Source organism: Pimephales promelas, chromosome 11 (genome assembly GCF_988280905.1).
Source record: "Pimephales promelas chromosome 11, fPimPro1.hap1.1, whole genome shotgun sequence".
In the NCBI taxonomy this organism is placed as follows: domain Eukaryota; kingdom Metazoa; phylum Chordata; class Actinopteri; order Cypriniformes; family Leuciscidae; genus Pimephales; species Pimephales promelas.
In genome coordinates this window covers 35,673,009-35,690,872 of record NC_142779.1, presented here as the reverse complement: position 1 = coordinate 35,690,872, position 17,864 = coordinate 35,673,009, and the positions used below count along the sequence as shown (strand labels likewise).

The window sequence follows — 17,864 nt, the reverse complement described above, 5'->3', positions numbered from 1 at the left end:
TGCTAGATGGACCTCAAAGACACTTACACCCGTACATTTCAGTAAAAGCAGTCAGTCTATCCACATAATTGCTAAAACATTTTAGTTGCCTGCATGGATTCTCCCCTAGGCTTTCTTTTCCAGGTATCTAACATCAAACGGACAGTTTCCTTTGACTTGCACACCAGGGGACTAAAGATATCATGTTCTGTGAGCTGTATTACTTTTCATGTTTAAGTATTATGACATGCCTTTCAGTTAACATTTTAGTGGTGGATAATAATACCAAAATCATAGACACTTTTATTTATGTTTTTTTTTTTTTTTTTTTTTTACCAATCGCAGTGATGCACATAACCAAATAGTAATCATGCACGTCACCAACGTTGAAGAAAAAAAAGTTATGCATTAAAATATCAGTTCATTAAAAAAGCAACAAATTGCATGAACATAAAACTAATTCGGCAAATGTAAAGGCCCTTTCTCACCAAAAGGGAAATGACTCAAACAAACCTTTTAGCTGTGCTTCATTCTGGATGGCAGAAGAATAGAAAACAGGAGAAGAATCTTAAACAATCTTACAGCAGCAATATATATATATATATATATATATATATATATATATATATATAAAGACGAAAGAAACACAAATGTGATGTTTACCTTAAGTAATTTTAATTATTAGTATGGTTAAAGATTAAACATATAATATAATTGCATATAACAGTATAAAAAAAACGTGCAATGGGAAAAGTGCAGTGAACATTTTTTTTTTACCAAATCTTAAAATAGAAAATGTCCTGAGAGTGTTGAATAATGCACTGCAGTTTCAGCTTAAAATAGATCATTGAATTTGCTTTCCCCCCAAATGGACTTATGACAATAGAAGACAACAATAGATGCACTTTTCTTATTAAAATGTTTTACCTCTAAAGAAATGAAAAGTAGATTTGGTCCCAAATATATGTATAACATTTAAATAAATCAATTTATTTCCAGAACACATTTAAAAACAACATGAGTTGAACAAAGTGCTTTACAGACTCAGCAGCATGTCGACAAAACTACACAAACACCAAACAGCACAACAAGACACTCGACACCACATGTAGAGCAGTTAAAGCAGCGGAGAATAAATAAGTCTTCAACAGGCACTCGATGTAATCGCAGGATTTGATAAAGGGAGACTATTCCAGAGCTTGTTGCCGCCACCGCAAAGGATCCATCCCCTTTATAGGTTTCCTTAGTTATTATAATTAGTAGTTAATACCATACACTACCTGTCAATCAATCATGATTGATCGAGAGGTGGGTGTGGCTATCCTTTGATCTTGTCCCGCCCCTTCCGGGTCCCCCTTTGTTTTCCTTAGTTATTTTAATTATTTAAAATAATCATTTGATACAATGCACTACCTGTGTACATGTTTTACATTGCACTTGTAAATATTTATAAAATCCCTCTATGTTTGTAGATGTAAATTACAATTCCCTTATACTATAAAACCCATACCAGCAAACCTGTCCTAACCTTCCCCAAACCCAGCTCAATAATAGCACAAGTGTTTTGCAATACAATGAACACAATAATTGTAGTAGGGACACCTAATATAAACCGATATGCTTAAACTGACGTACACATGAAATGAAGAAAAAGCTGTTTGGGTTTTGGTGTAAACTGGCTCAGGGTTGTCACATGACCAAACATCCCAGCAACAAGGTACTTTTGCCTTTGTGTGATGCTTAATCCTCACCAATAGGTGTCAGTATAAAGTCCAGGACTGCTGCCTGTCAACTCGTATGTCAAAATATTACGTTTATTTTCATGTATTTAAATAGCACATCATAAAATAGTTTTAAGTCAAATCAGTTTCATGACCATTCATTTATTCGGTAAGTATACCCCGTTAGTTTACAAGCATCAGTTGATATGCGATATTGCAACCATATTGTAAGAGAATGGTATTCTGACATTGTTTGTCCTTTTCAGTATACTTTACAGAATGTGCACTTTGTGAAATGAGAGCCATTATTCAATGGCTTTTAAATAAAAAAACGGTTTCATAACACAATCGAAACACAAACAAAATCATGACCTATATATAGTGCAAAGCCAGTGCAGTATATGCCAGTATTGTTAGTCACCCTTAAAGATATCTAAGCACCAATTACCCACAAACCAGCATTTATTTATCTTGCATTTGTTCCAGCATTTCAACGTCAATTAAACAACAACAATTTGGGTTATATTGGAAGAGTGTTCGAGGATGCCGAAGCGCAATTTAAGGTTGTATGGACGATTGACTAAAGCTTTTAATCAGACCAAATTAGAGGTTTTATCCTCAGGAAATGTTTCATAATTGCTTTCATTCAAGTGACAGAACGTATAAAGCCAATCAGCCCATATCCTCACTCCAGACATGCCTTTAAATTTACCAATATCATTAGTGAAAAATACTAGTACAAAGTAACAGTGTAATAGTCCAGCATTTTTCACCAGTTGTATTGCAAACCTTCAACACTGGCGTTAGCAATAACGCATTCAAGTAAACAGCACCGTTCTACTTTTTAAAATTTCCAATTTTTTGGATCTGAAAAATACTCTCTCCTATGCGAGTTAAAGGAGTAGTTCACTTTTACTCAACCCCATGTCAGCCAAGATGTCCATGTCTTTCTTTCTTCAGTCGAAAAGAAATTAAGGTTTTTGATGAAAACATTCAATGGGAACTTCAATGGGAACCAAACGGTTCAAGGTCCAAAAGTCAGTTTCAGTGCAAACTGTTCAAAGGGCTTTAAACGATTCCAGACGATGAATAAGGGTCTTATCAATCGAAACGATCACTCATTTAATAAATAACTGACAAAGTTTAAGTTTTATAAGCTCAAATGCTCGCCTTGCTCTGTTCTGTGATGCGCGTTCGTGACTCTCCTGTTCGAACTCGTTAATCAAAATGAACAAATCTTTTTTTTGTGTCATTTGGTTCATTCAACGAATGAAATTAACAAGTTGACTCTGGAAAAGATTCGTTCATTTTGATGAACGAGTTCAAACAGGAGAGTCACGAACTCGCATCACAGAACAGAGCAAGGCGAGCATTTGAGCTTATAAAACTTAAACTTTGTTATTTATTTATTAAATGAGCGATCGTTTCGCTTGATAAGACCCTTATTCATCGTCTGGAATCGTTTAAAGCCCTTTGAACAGTTTGCACAGAAACTCTCGTTGGACCTTGAACCGTTTGGTTCCCATTGAAGTCCATTACATGGAGAAAAATCCTGGAATGTTTTCATCAAAAACCTTCATTTCTTTTCGACTGAAGAAAGAAACAGCACAAGCATCCCAACCGGTTTGACATAACAAGCTTGGCTCAATCAATGCCATAAGTTAGAGGCAGGGCGATCTGTAAGTCTGACCAATGGAAGGGGATTGGTAGTGCTTGAGAAAACAGTTTGAAAACAATTATTTGTGCAATGTTTGCAAATCCATTTAGTCAGTCTAGTTCACTTTCAGTACTTATTCTTGTGTATCAAATTTCCAACCCTTTGAATGAACCGGCCGAATCTGTTGTCTTGCCCCTGTGATGTATAAGTGCTGTGGTCATTCGTTGGTTGTGTTCTTAAAAAGACCGTATTCCTTGTTTTGTCACTTGCTTGGCTCTGTGGAGACACATAGGCAGGCTGGCCCGCTGCGGGACGCCTGGGTTCGAATGAGCAAAGCGGCTCAAATCTGCTATACAGTCTGTTTGCTGATACTTGTTGCTTTGGCAGATCTGATCTTGTTGATGTCGAGTCCGTCTTCTCTTTCTGAGGGATAACCGAGGTTTGTTCCTGCGTGTTCGAAGTCTCTACACTTGCAGCTGTGTGAGGCGGATGAAGCTCTTCAGTGCTAAAGCGAGGCGCGGATGTCTCTCCCGCCAGGCATTCATCCCCAGAGATCTTCCCATTCGCTCGCCTCAGTCGGATGCTCTCCACAGACTTGGAGGAATTGGCAGTGCTTCCATGGTTTTTCTTGTCTCCCACGGTGTCATCATAATCCGAGACAATTGTGTCCGTGCTGCCTCCCGTTTTAAGACTCTTTCCTTTCGTTGAGCCGTCCCCCTTTTGTGGGATGTGTAGAAGGGATTTTATTTTCTTGGTGCTCTTTTTCAAGAAGCGTTGTGACGATACACTGTTTGGTTTCGAAGGCGGACTGTCCTCTTGGTCCAGAAGCGACGCGGACACAGTCCTCAAAGGAGGATCTTGCCATGAGGTAGTTGTGCTCTCATCTGCCTTTTTGAAATCATGATGAGAGACGGACCTTTGGTCCTCGCTGAAATTTGGCGTGTACGCTTGATTTCTGGGATTCTCCTGTACAGACGCATTGCAGTTTCTTTGTTTTCTAGGCAAAGATGCATACATGTAACTGGAAGGCCCGTTTGCGTCACTGTTACATGTACTGCCCCTGGGAGCGGCCAAACTGTGCCTCTTGAGTCTGTCCTCTTGATCATTGTTTGGAAATCTACTTTTGGCTCGGTTTAAACTTGCATATATTGAATCCCTTCCGGAGCTATAGGTTGCGTTACTCCCTGAGTTTTCTAAAATCTGTAAACTGCGCCTCTTCATGAAGTCATCATGCTGCGCTGTCTGATTCCAGTGTGTTGAAGAATAAATCTGAGCATTGGGTTGAATTCGTGCCAGATCGTGGTTGGAGGACGACGAATTATTGGAGTAGCTGTTCATCTCTGGTTGCTCCTGTATGGTGGGCGTGAAAACAAACGATGACCTGATGCGAGAGGTTTGCGGAGGAGCCAATTTATTATCCTCGTATTGGTCCAGATAATCGTGGTTCTCTCCATAAGGTGCATCATTGTGGTTGTTGAGGTAAGACTCTAACCTCCACGTCCGAAGGAAAGACTTGGAAGTGCTTGCTAAACTGGGCATGTTTTGCCGTATGTTGAGAATTTGTTTGTCGTGGCCATGGTACGACTGCCGCATGTTTGAGCCTCTGAACATTGGGTTGGTGACGTAACTTTCATAGTGGTTGTCCACGTTGTTGGAGTAACCACTGTAACGGCTGCTCTCTGCCGCCACGTTCCAGTTACTAGAGCCAAACTTGGACAGTTTCGACAGATAGACAGGCTCCTGGCGTTCACCCGCGTAGCTGTGTCTTTTGTAAAACTCTGAGGTGTCTTGTAGGAGTCGAGCGTGAGGTGTAACAACCGGCCTTTCTTCCACCTCTCTCAATGGCGAAATCCCTGATCTCCGTTCACAGGCTTGCCGGTAAACAGCATCAAGTGTGTGCCTTAAATGATCTTTCCTTTCAAAGGGCTTGGTGGAATGCATCGAGTAGCCGTCCATTTTGCCATTGGGCTTCATCTCACACTGGTTCACGCCGAAAGTCTGAAATGGATCTGGGATTGTCGATCGGGCGTATAACGTCCGAAATTCCTCGTCATAAGTCTCCACTAAATGGCCTGTTATAACCTGAATCATGCTGAGGTTGATCTTCTCATAGGACCACATGAAGCTGCCAAACGAGAAATGAAGATAAATATAGCAATTCAATTCAGCCTTGACAACATATGCAAATACTTTGGAATGCAGTTTATCTTGGGTAGGGTGTACATAATTGCTTAATATATGCTCTTTGAAAGCCAGACATTTGATTGACAGCATGTTTGTTGAGATGTGTTTTAAAAAGTTCAATGCAAAATTCAGTAAGTCCTTATAAAAAAGGTGTTCCAAAATGCATTTGGTCACTTGAGCCCAATTTAAAAAATGGTTTAGGATTATATTATCATTTCAATACATGTGCAATTTATTTTAAAGAAACATGCACAATTTCAGAAAACACAAATTAGGTTCCCTTTCGAAGTGGAACTGTAGAGCTATTGAAACGCTCTTATTGGACGAACGTAATGACGCCACAGAGTCAGAAAATAGAAGCCAGAAATGTGTGTCGGCAGCTGCTTTAACTTCAGACATGTGTCTGCCTTCAATCCTGTGTGCGTGTGTGATATAAGTAGTCAAGCCTCTCAACATGTCAGGGTTAACACCATGCCCCCGCTTTATTTCGGCAGATGACTCACACCAAATGTGCCCCAGATCTCGCCCTTCGTGCGAACGCTCAGGGGTGCGTTTCCCGTACAACGACGTAGTTCGCTGATTCACTACCATAGTACGATGCATCATTGGAAAAAGAACTAGCTAGTCACGACCAACCCGATCTCACAGGAATTCGAATTTTTTACGAGGTGGCTAATTCGTAACAATTCGTACGAATTAGTACGATTTTGCTAAATCGTATATATTTTACGAATTAGCCAATTCGTATGAATTCGTACGAATGACCTACCCCTGACCCCGCCCCTAAACATAACCGTCACGTGGGTTTAGACAAATCGCACAAATTCGTACGAGTGAGGTCGTATGAATTAGTACGAATTAGCCACTTTTGATTGGTCGTGAGATAGGGTAGTCACAACTGTTTCCCGAAACCCACTGTCGCAAAGTATCGTTCAACCACGTTGGTTTCGCACGTGGTGGAGTAATAACTACTTTTAATGAAACTGTTTGAGATCCAATTAACACTAGATTTGTTTTATATAAATTACAGACATGTCATCTGAGGACTATTTCTAATCGTTCTCAGTTGTTTTGCTTTATTACCAGACTCAATATTTGGCCCGTTCTTACATAGTAGAGCACGTTCGCACATGCGTACTCTTCAAACACGTTACTTCAAACCTTTTGACAAACTAAAAGACGTAAATTCCATTTGTATGTATTCTAAATAAAAGGCACCGGTTGTATTGAATGTCAGCTTGCTTATTTTGCTCAACCCCAGGAACTCGAGTCCTTCAGGGTTGACCCAAGTCTAGTCTGAGCTCATGCACAGCCTTGTGGGCTCTATTACCTTGGGTGTTTTCATTTCTAATTTCCGATAGCATCAATGCCATGACCAAAGACTGTAAAAAATGTATGTGACGTCCCCCGTAGGTTTCTGAAGAGCATTTTTGTAAGCCCAAGGAGGGCGGAGCTGGTCGTCGCCATCTTGTTAGCGTGTCACTCACGGATAAACGAAAATGGGCAAAAAGGCGGGATTATTTGAGGTGACGTGAGGCTAACAGAAAGCAGAAAAAATGGCTAGTAGTGACATCAACAAAAAAACACCTGTCACTCAAGTGGCCATGCCCCTAATTATGCAGAACTTTAAGGCTTAATATAATTTAAACGGATGAGTTATAAACACAATCCACCCCCCTCACAGTTGTAATGAAGGGCAAAATTAGCAATATAGACCAAAACCTATTTTTGTAACAGGCTGTAAACATATATTTTTCTATTGTAATATTGGGCATTTTAACATGGGGTCTATGGGATCGACTCTCTTTTGGAGCCTGCCTCTAATGGCCAGTCGATGAATTGCAGTTTAAGTCACGCCCGTGTCGGATTTAAGAGAGAGACTGGAAGGTTGCAGCTTGGCCATACCTCGGTTACACCTGTGCGTCTTCTTCAGACAACTAGAAACTGTCAATGCTCATTTCTGGCGTCTATTTATGTACTCTGTGACACACTTTCTCTACGTCACGACATCCATACGTTCGGCCAATTAGAATGGCGTGTGTTGACACGCTTCACGCGGAGAGTTTTCCATAGCGCCAACGCCATGACGCAGCGTCTCGTTCCCTTCTCGGGGAACCGGGTTATGTAAATTTTTAGGTGAAACATTATATTTACAAAATAGATAAATTGTTCACAATGAATACAAACGTATATGATTGTAATTGATGTGATGAACTACAATCTGTATGAAAAGAAAAGTTAGTTCTGAAGAAAGTACAACATCGATATGCAGCTTGGTTTGATTTTCTTTTTTAATCTAATCTAATAACACAATCAGTCTTTTTTTTTTTTTGGTTCAGCTACATAAATAAATAAATAATGCAGCCTCACCTGTATGATCCATAAAACACCTTTTGGCAGTCAATAAGAAGAAATTTCTGCTCCATTGCTCCGTGGAACTTCACCCCAGATCTGCAGAGGTATTCTTGGCCTTTCACGGTACGTATCCTCATAGTCTGCATTCAAGAAAAACATGTTAAGATAACTTCTAGCAAGAAAACAAGCAAATGTAAATGTGAAATGTCATCTTAACTCTTTTGTTTAACTCAAATTCCTACCATTAAAGGAGTAGTTCACTTTAAAAAAAAAAAAAACGTTTGCTGATAATTTACCAGCCCGTTCTCATCCTTTAACGTCATATAGAACGCTATATGCAAAAACGGCGCTATACTACGCACATGGCTCCCTTTATCGTTAATATAACACGCGAACCCAAGACGTTATAAATCCTTTAGCGTGAATATGACACGTACACCCTACCCCACACCTAAACTTAGCCCTCACAGCACGTGTTATATTAACGATAACGGGTGCCATGTGCGTAGTATAGCGCCGTTTTGTCACTAGCGTTCTATATGACGTTAAAGGATGAGAATGCGTTGAATTTACTCACCCCCATGTCATCCAAGATGTCCATGTCTTTCTTTCTTCAGTCGAAAAGAAATTAAGGTTTTTGATGAAAACATTCCAGGATTTTCTCCATATAATGGACTTCAATGAGAACCAAACGGTTCAAGGTCCAAATTACAGTTTCAGTGCAAACTGTTCAAAGGGCTTTAAACGATTCCAGACGAACGAATCTTTTTCAGAGTCAATTCATTTGTTTCGTTGATTGAATGAACCAAACGCCTTGGAAAAAAGATTCATTCATTTTGATGAACGAGTTTGAACAGGAGAGTCACGAACGCGCATCACAGAACAGAGCAAGGCGAGCGTTTGAGCTTATAAAACGTAAACTTTGTTATTTATTTATTAAATGAGCGATCGTTTCGCTTGATAAGACCCTTATTCATCGTCTGGAATCGTTTAAAGCCCTTTGAACAGTTTGCACTGAAACTGTCTTTTGGACCTTAAACCGTTTGGTTCCCATTGAATTCCATGGAGAAAATCCTGGAATGTTTTCATCAAAAACCTTCATTTCTTTTCGACTGAAGAAAGAAAGACGTGGACATCTTGGATGACATGGGGGTGAGTAAATTATCAGCAAAAGTGAACTACTCCTTTAATGTGCATGATTTATTGATGAACATTGTAAAAAAAAAAAATACATATCACATTTTATTTATAAACAGTTTCGAAGACAAAAGTCAAGTTAAATTTTATTACAATTGTATTTATCAGTGCCACAGCCTGTATGTTCAAATGTAATTAAGAGCCAAACCTGAACATGACTCTGACAAGAGGTTCGACTACTCAGACTACCGCCTCTGAAATAATCCTTCTTGTTGACATCAGAAATGTTTATTTGAGAAGAGAGAAGATAAAGTTTTCATCCGGTCAGTTCCCAATGGATAAAGCTAAAGTCCCCTCCAACATTTGTCCCCATTGAATATCCTGTTTTGCTCATGTTGAGTTTAGTGTTTCAAGTTGATTTTAAAGGGATACTGATTTTGGGGAAATAGGCTAATTTTGCAAGTTAAACAAAGTCAATGGGACCAGAAAGTGTCTGGTTACTGATATTCTTATAGATATCTTAGAAAATCGGCTGAATGGATTGGAAAATGGTCAAACCCAACTGTATTCCTTTAAGATACATTATACAGAGACATACTTCAGCAAAAACTAACCGAAAGGCAAACAAACCTCATTACTGCTTCGCAAACAAAGATAGTGACAGCATGTCTGTCTGTTGAAGCCAAGGGTTATTTCTTATCACCGCTGCTAAAGCAACAAGGCTGTTGAAGTTTATATCCCTTCTGTTTGACTATACATCTGCACACCCAAACAACACTGACGACACTGGGCATGTCGTGTGCAACTGTACAATTCAAGTTTCTTGGGTCTACTGTGAAAAATTGCCTAGATACTAGATAATACTAGATAATAGAGATACTTAAAACTTTCAAAGTAAATCAAGCTGATCTGCTTCAGTCACCTTTGAATACCGATGAGTTATTCATAGAATAAATGGCAGTAGCAGAAAAATGCTCTGATGATGGCACTTAGTGAGGTGTGGTGAGAAAAATCATAATCACCACTTGTTTTTCATATAATAATAGTTAATACCCTCTAGGAAGAAGTGGGAGTTTCCAGCTCAGAGCTTCTTTACATGGCTTCCCATCACTTCACAACAACGTGCATGAATGAATCAGAAACGATTCGCTTACAAAGAGCAAAAACAGCATTCAGTTGAAAATATTTACTTATATGTTTCTCAAAGCTTTCATTTAGCGCATTGAACAAAGAAATAAAAGAGAGAGGAGAGATCTGTAAATAAGAAACAAGAGTAACCGCATGACAGGTTTGCAGATTATTGTTGACGTTTTGTTTTTCTGGTTATGTGTTATGCCAGTCAAGTTTTAAAACTGAATTTAGCCTCAGCTATCAACCAGAAGACTATAATGCAGATAAATCAAATATATTTATATGATAACAAAAATATCATTTGTTGCTTTTGACACCTGCATTTTCAGGCTTTCGGATCAACGTGGTCACAAAAACACTGTGATTTTGGTCAGTGTTTCAATCAGCAAATGTAGGTGTGTAACTGATGTTTTATTTATGTATTTCATCATTCTTATGCTGCCATAGAGAACAGGAATGCTGTCAATACTTCTCATTTTCAAGTTCTCATATTATTAGTATCATGTCTTTCTCTTGTTTGATGCACACACACACACACACACGCTTGGTTGAAGTTGGAGCTTCGGGTAAACTGAGTCTCGATCTCTTACAGGTCATGATGAAATATGCGTGTGTGAGGTCAGATATAAAGACTGCGCTTGTGACCGTTTCTTTTCATCCTCTGATCTTTTGACTGCTTTGTCCCTGTGATTTGTCATCTTTAACTCGTGGTGATTTGGTCAATGCTCTGCACAGTAAAACAACAACAACAAAAACATTCTCTAAAACCTTTTGAATTCTTAATTCTAAAATCTGCTAACCAAATGTAAAAAAAAAAATGTTGATTTAATTTAATGCAAGTGATAGTTTATTATTTAGAAGTAAAGGTTTTAGAAAATGGTTTATTTAAAAAAAATAACAAACCAGTAAAATTAGCCGTAGTTTTTTTGAAATATTATTGCTATTCTTCATTAGTGCGCAAAACTTGAAATAAATAAGTCAATTAAAGGTGCATTGCGCAAGTCTATGAGTTTTTGCAGAACTACGCCCCCTCTGGCGACAAGCGAAACTGCAACCAAAGGTGTGCACGCTCACGGACCACACACACACACACACACACACACACACACGCATGAGCTGTTCATAACCAAAGGAGCATCATCCGCACACATCTTTTTCAGAGGTAATAAAGTTATAAATCTGCAAGTCGTTTTAAATATATGAAAGGAAAAGCATTTGAGTAAATTACACACTTATGTGTGTGTGAGGGGGAAACTTCGGATTTTGTTTCCATCTATCTCCATGTTGAACTGTTTTATGTGCTTACAGTATCCAATTATGATTGTGTTATTACTTTGTACAGGACCCGTTTGAGCACTAGAGCCGACCGGAGATCTCTCCGTTTGTTGAAAGCTTCCCGATGTCGACTCTCGTCTTATTCTGATTTTTTTTTTTTGTCTGACGTGGAGTTTGGAATGAACTAAGCCGGTCTCTTTGAATCCATCTTCTACTTTTGTGGAAAGCTGACTAAAGTTGTGTCGCTCGAGTTGTCTTCGCTGATACGGAGAACGGCGGCGAATACACAAACCTGCCAGACACACATGACGTCACGCCAGTCTCAAATCCGTCCCGAATCCCTCTTATTTATTTCACTGTACAGGAGGCGATCTCAGTGATCAGAGAAGGGCTCATTCAGCCCATCAGGCAAGTGTTTAAGCATGTATGGGTTAGAAAAACGGCTATTTTTAACATGAAATGTTGCGCAATGCACCTTTAAAACAATCAATGCCAATTTGTTTCCACTATTCAAATTCCTTCTCACTATCATATAAAAAAATGCTAGAGATGCACTGCAAAAAAATGCAATGTATTAAAAGTGCCTGTATAATAGTGCATATTACAGCCTGTATATTTTACAACATTTAACCAAATATTTCATAAGTGATCTCATGTTAATATGCCAGACTACTTGAACAACCAAAATCAGTATTTGTTCATATGCTCTCGTCTCGTAAATAAGGATTAAATTGGGTCTGAAACAGCATTTTGACAGTTAGTTTATCAATTCATCGCATGCTCCAATTTGTCTTGATCCAGTACACACATTCTGTCTCTTTCAGCGAGTGTACTCAATCGAGATAACTCTTCATGCACAGGCTCATACATTAAGGAACATGCTGCAGTCAGTCAGTGGTTAACCTTGGTAAAGGTGGCATATTTGTTCTTGTGAGCAGAACGAGACACTGCATCCCTCTCTCACACACACACACACACACACACACACACACACTGCATGCTCTCTGCTTCAGTGAAATCACACAATGAAACGCATCCAGATGCACCACACTTTCTGATGTATATCCACTGATATGCAGTAGCAATGTTACTAGCTTTATTAATAGTTGTATGCGGTTGCAAAGAATCACATCACTGGATCAAAGTATAAGGGTGTTAGTGTTTTTTAATATTTATTCATCTGTATATTTTATGCATTTTATTATTTATTTATTTTGTGTACGTAGCCCTGCACATGACATATATAGAAATATATATATATATATATATATATATATATATATGAAGAGTTCAGATGCAAAAGCCTCTAAGTGCCATTTGAAATTTTCTTCTAAAATTATCATTTTTATCAAGTTCAGTAATTTCACTTAAATGATGGCAATGAAGATTACCTATTAATTGAAATTACTGAACTTAAATATACAAGCTTGATAAAAATTGTCATTTTAGAAGAAAATTTCAAATGGCATTTAGAGGCTTTTGCATCTGAACTCTTCATATATATATATATCATGACCATGAATTAAGAATTCACTCCCCTAACCCTAACCATTAACAATTTTTAAAAATTGTTAAAATTGTTAAAATTAACAATTTGTTCCTTTGTTTTACTAAATTGTGACCCCTCTGTATTCATGTGTCCTCACATTTAAGGGAACGAATTGTTACAACATGGCCACGATTCGTCTAAAATGAAGAAATTAATTCTTAATTGGTTGACCATATATCAGCTGAGGGGGTTATTTTGTTTTCTAGTAAGTATAATGTAAGTAAAACTGTTAATATTTTAAATTATCCTTTTGGTAACACTTTATTTTGATGGTCCACTTTAGAAATTCTAAGTAACTTTGCAAATACATGTCAATTAGCTGTCATTAGAATTTTAGTAGACTGTCTGCTTAACCCTTATGCTGCATTAGGGACATTTTTGGTCTTTTGCAGTTTAATTTCTTTGACCATTTTGGCTGTTTTAATGCAAATGGTATGAAATTTGGCAAAATTGTGACTTTTTGGATACATGTAAAAAATGTGATCCCGTTTTGCAAAATATGTATAACACACACTGTGTAGATCAAATAGTAACACTCAGCACCATAAAGACCAAAAATGGCCCATTGAAACCCATTAAAACGTTGTTTAAATCTGAGGCTGTCAGTAATACATGAAACATGATTTTTGCACAAACATCCTTTCCTCATTTTGAAGCAAAAGCATTATATTTGCATTATATAGTGTATTCCACCAGATGACGTCACTACATATTTATTCCCTATGGGTGGAAATGCACCTTATTTTAGGCAATAGGCAATGTTTAATAGGTGGCCATTTTTGGTCTCTAACGTGCTAAGTGGGATTTTTTGCAAAGTGGGACTGTGATAATCCAAATCTAAAGTTTTCTCTTTGCATTTAGTTTATTGAAAATAATTGAATTTTTGTGTTTTTTCCTCTTATACAAATCGATGGTTTCGCAAACAAAGCTGGTAATTAAAGGGTTAAAATCCTGAAATTGAATACATTTTTGGTAGTTATGATGAGGACTGATGCTGGTTAAAAGATTTAACTTGGTAAAAGTGGAAAATAATAATAATATATAATATTTTAGGCAATGTTTAATATGTGGCCATTTTTGGTCCTTAATGCACTCAACGGTGTTAAAAATCTAACGCAGCACAAGGGTTAATATCTGATAACTCTTTATTTTGATGCTGAACACCAGATATTTTACTGACTATAAGTAACTTTGCAAATACATGTCAGCTTACTCTACTAACCCCAACAGTCTACTAATAGTATAATGGGAATTAGGTGACACAGTTAGTACGTCTAAAGTGGACTATCGAAATAAAGTGTAACCATGGAGGACATTTTGACTTGAATGCAGAATGTGACCTGTGCATTAATATACATTATACCATGGTGTGGGTGAATACTCGATTCTGATTGGCTGCAGGGTGTCCATTAAAAAGTAATAAAGGACACCTAAAGGAGTTCTGCCGTGAGTAACCATAGCAACAGGCAGTCAAAGAATCCGTTTACAATTTATTTGTATCAAAACAAACATCTAGTTAGCCGTTATACTATGCTGTGTGTTTTAATTATAGGGAAGAAAAAAAAACGAAAAAAAAAAACGAAAGTGTAACGCCCATGGCTAGACAAGCCTAACATAGGCTACGTTAACTTTCTGGCTCGTAAGTTAGCTAAACTGGCGTGCGTTTTCCGTACAACGACGTAGTTCGCTGATTCACTACCATAGTACGATGCATCGTTGGAGAAATCAACTAGCTAATCACGACTGTTTCCCTAAACCCCTCAGTTGTTTTTCTTTATTACCAGACTCAATATTTGGCCCGTTCTTACATAGTAGAGCACGTTCGCACATGCACACTCTTCAAACACGGTACTTTAAATCTTTTGACAAACTAAAAGACGTAAATTACATTTGTATGTATTCTAAATAAAAGACACCGGTTGTACTGAATGTCAGCTTGCTTATTTTGCTCAAGATGAGGATTTATTACCTCCATATGACATGAAATATAGAAACGATGCCTCTAACCACAGGTCGAGAGCTGTCGTTCAAACCACACAACTTTGCGATGCTGTTTCCGAATGTTGGTTGGAACGATGGTTTCGGGAAACACCGACTCGTTGAACTATGCGGATAGCGACCATAGTTGGCTAACGATGCTTTCGGGAAACGCACCCCTGAAGGGGTCTCCGAGCTGAGCGGACTATAAATGTCTCCGGTTGCTAAATAAACCGTCAGGCGTAACCAGGCAAACCAAGTTTTGTTTGTAAATCTAATTAAAATTTAAACTAATGTTTTAAAAATGTGTTATTTGGCAAGTGACCATTGTGTAGGTATTAATGGACACCTCGTCGGGCATTAACCCTGAGGTAGAATATGGACACTTACCCTGAGTTTCTGGAGTTGGATGTCTTGTTTTTCTATCATAGTGAGGAAGCTTTTGAAGTGATTATGGTCGAGGAGAATGTAGACAGGAACACCCCGGACTGAGGCATCCACCACTTCTTTAAAGATGTCCACGTCGGTGAAAACATCCATTGCGATTGCTATGACCTGTGTAGACATAAACAGGAAAACATAATAGCAATTACACACAGAGCTGTGTTTTTACAACGGCACCCTTCGTTTCTCTGCGTAGTCAAGCAAATCTAGGTCGATTTCAATAGCTTGAGAGGTGGCTTTCATGAACCTGACAGGGGATTCGCGTTTGCTTGGGCACTGTGCCTAATATTAAACAGTAAGAAGTCCGGGGAGAAGACTATTGCTTTGTTTTATTGAACGATTTAGACATTTGTGTTTCAGGAAGACCAGCATTCCAGGATTCAAGCCTTGACAGGTTGAAGACGTTCTGTTAAAGCTAAAGGCCAGCGAGTCTTATAAGCTGTATCTCACCACACCCTAGAACAAATGATTAAATCGAGAATTTACACAGAATTTGATAAGACTGGATATCAGTGTTGTAGTACTCGAGACTCGGACTCGTCTCGGACTCGGTCTCGAGACCATATTTTAATGGTCTTGGTCTTGTCATGGACTCGTGTGCATTTGGACTCGGAATTGACTCGTACTCGAACATTTTTTTTTTTTAGGACTCTGAATTATTCCCGAGTCCACTCGAGTTCATTTAAAAATATTTTTCATGATTATTAATTTATGTTAATAAAGTATTTCTTTAAATTGATTGACACACCCAGTGATTGGTGATTTTCTAGTGCGCAACTGCGCATGACAAATTGTAATAAAATTACTTTTAACACCACCTACTATGTGGCCTTTTTACCCTAAACTGATTATATTTTTTAAACTCTAAGTAAATTCAGTAAAAAAAAAAAAGTAAATTAAGTTTCTCTAAGTAAATAAAAGTAAATTAGGTAATCAACCCTCACTGGTCTCGGTCTCGACTCGGACTCGACCGTCTCTGGTCTCGGACTCGACTCGGACTCGACTCTCTCTGGACTCGGTCTTGACTCGGACTCGACTCTCTCTGGTCTCGGTCTCGACTCGGACTCGACCGTCTCTGGTCTCGGACTCGACTCGGCTCTCTCTGGACTCGGTCTTGACTCGGACTCGACTCTCTCTGGTCTCGGTCTCGACTCGGACTCGACTCTCTCTGGACTCGGTCTCAACTCTCTCTGGTCTCGGACTCGACTCGGACTCGACCGTCTCTGGTCTCGGACTCGACTCGGACTCGACTCTCTCTGGACTCGGTCTCGACTCGGACTCGACTCTCTCTGGTCTCGGTCTCGACTCGGACTCGACCGTCTCTGGTCTTGGACTCGACTCGGACTCGACTCTCTCTGGTCTCGGACTCGACTCGAACTCGACTCTCTCTGGTCTCGGTCTCGACTCGGACTCGACCGTCTCTGGTCTTGGACTCGACTCGGACTCGACTCTCTCTGGTCTCGGTCTCAACTCTCTCTGGTCTCGGACTCGACTCGGACTCGACCGTCTCTGGTCTCGGTCTCAACTCTCTCTGGTCTCGGACTCGACTCGGACTCGACCGTCTCTGGTCTCGGACTCGACTCGGACTCGACTCTCTCTGGACTCGGTCTTGACTCGGACTCGACTCTCTCTGGTCTCGGTCTCGACTCGGACTCGACCGTCTCTGGTCTTGGACTCGACTCGGACTCGACTCTCTCTGGTCTCGGTCTCAACTCTCTCTGGTCTCGGACTCGACTCGGACTCGACCGTCTCTGGTCTCGGTCTCAACTCTCTCTGGTCTCGGACTCGACTCGGACTCGACCGTCTCTGGTCTCGGACTCGACTCTCTCTGGTCTCGGACTCGACTCGACTCTCTCTGGTCTCGGACTCGACTCTCTCTGGTCTCGGACTCGACTCGGACTCGACCGTCTCTGGTCTCGGACTCGACTCTCTCTGGTCTCGGACTCGACTCGACTCTCTCTGGTCTCGGTCTCGACTCGGACTCGACTGTCTCTGGTCTCGGACTCGACTCGGACTCGACTCTCTCTGGTCTCGGACTCGACTCGGACTCGACTCTCTCTGGTCTCGGACTCGACTCGGACTCGACCGTCTCTGGTCTCGGTCTCGACTCGGACTCGACCGTCTCTGGTCTCGGACTCGACCGTCTCTGGTCTCGGACTCGACTCGGACTCGACCGTCTCTGGTCTCGGACTCGACTCGGACTCGACTCTCTCTGGTCTCGGACTCGACTCGGACTCGACTCTCTCTGGTCTCGGACTTGACTCGGACTCGACTCTCTATGGACTCGGTCTTGACTCGGACTCGACTCTCTCTGGTCTCGGTCTCGACTCGGACTCCATAATTTACAAAAATGCGTGCCACATTTCCGCCTTCTTTCCATTGCTGTATCAAATCTCCTAACTCGCAAGACTTCAGAGATTAATCCACGGCTACTCTGTAGATGCAACACTTGAAC

General features: G+C 39.9%; 1 protein-coding gene across 1 annotated transcript in view; it reads right to left on the bottom strand.

Moving 5' to 3' along the window:
• Positions 1-942: 942 nt before the first annotated feature.
• sack1b (scaffolding CK1 anchoring protein B) overlaps positions 943-17,864 on the bottom strand; it is a 38,885-nt gene continuing 21,963 nt past the window's right edge. Inside the window, exons 3-5 of the mRNA XM_039690366.2 lie at positions 15,356-15,520; positions 7,912-8,036; positions 943-5,482 (exon numbers count right to left, since the gene is read on the bottom strand). Coding sequence (XP_039546300.2) covers positions 3,484-5,482; positions 7,912-8,036; positions 15,356-15,520 — 2,289 coding nt within the window. The 3' untranslated portion in view covers positions 943-3,483. The remainder of the gene's footprint in view (positions 5,483-7,911; positions 8,037-15,355; positions 15,521-17,864) is intronic.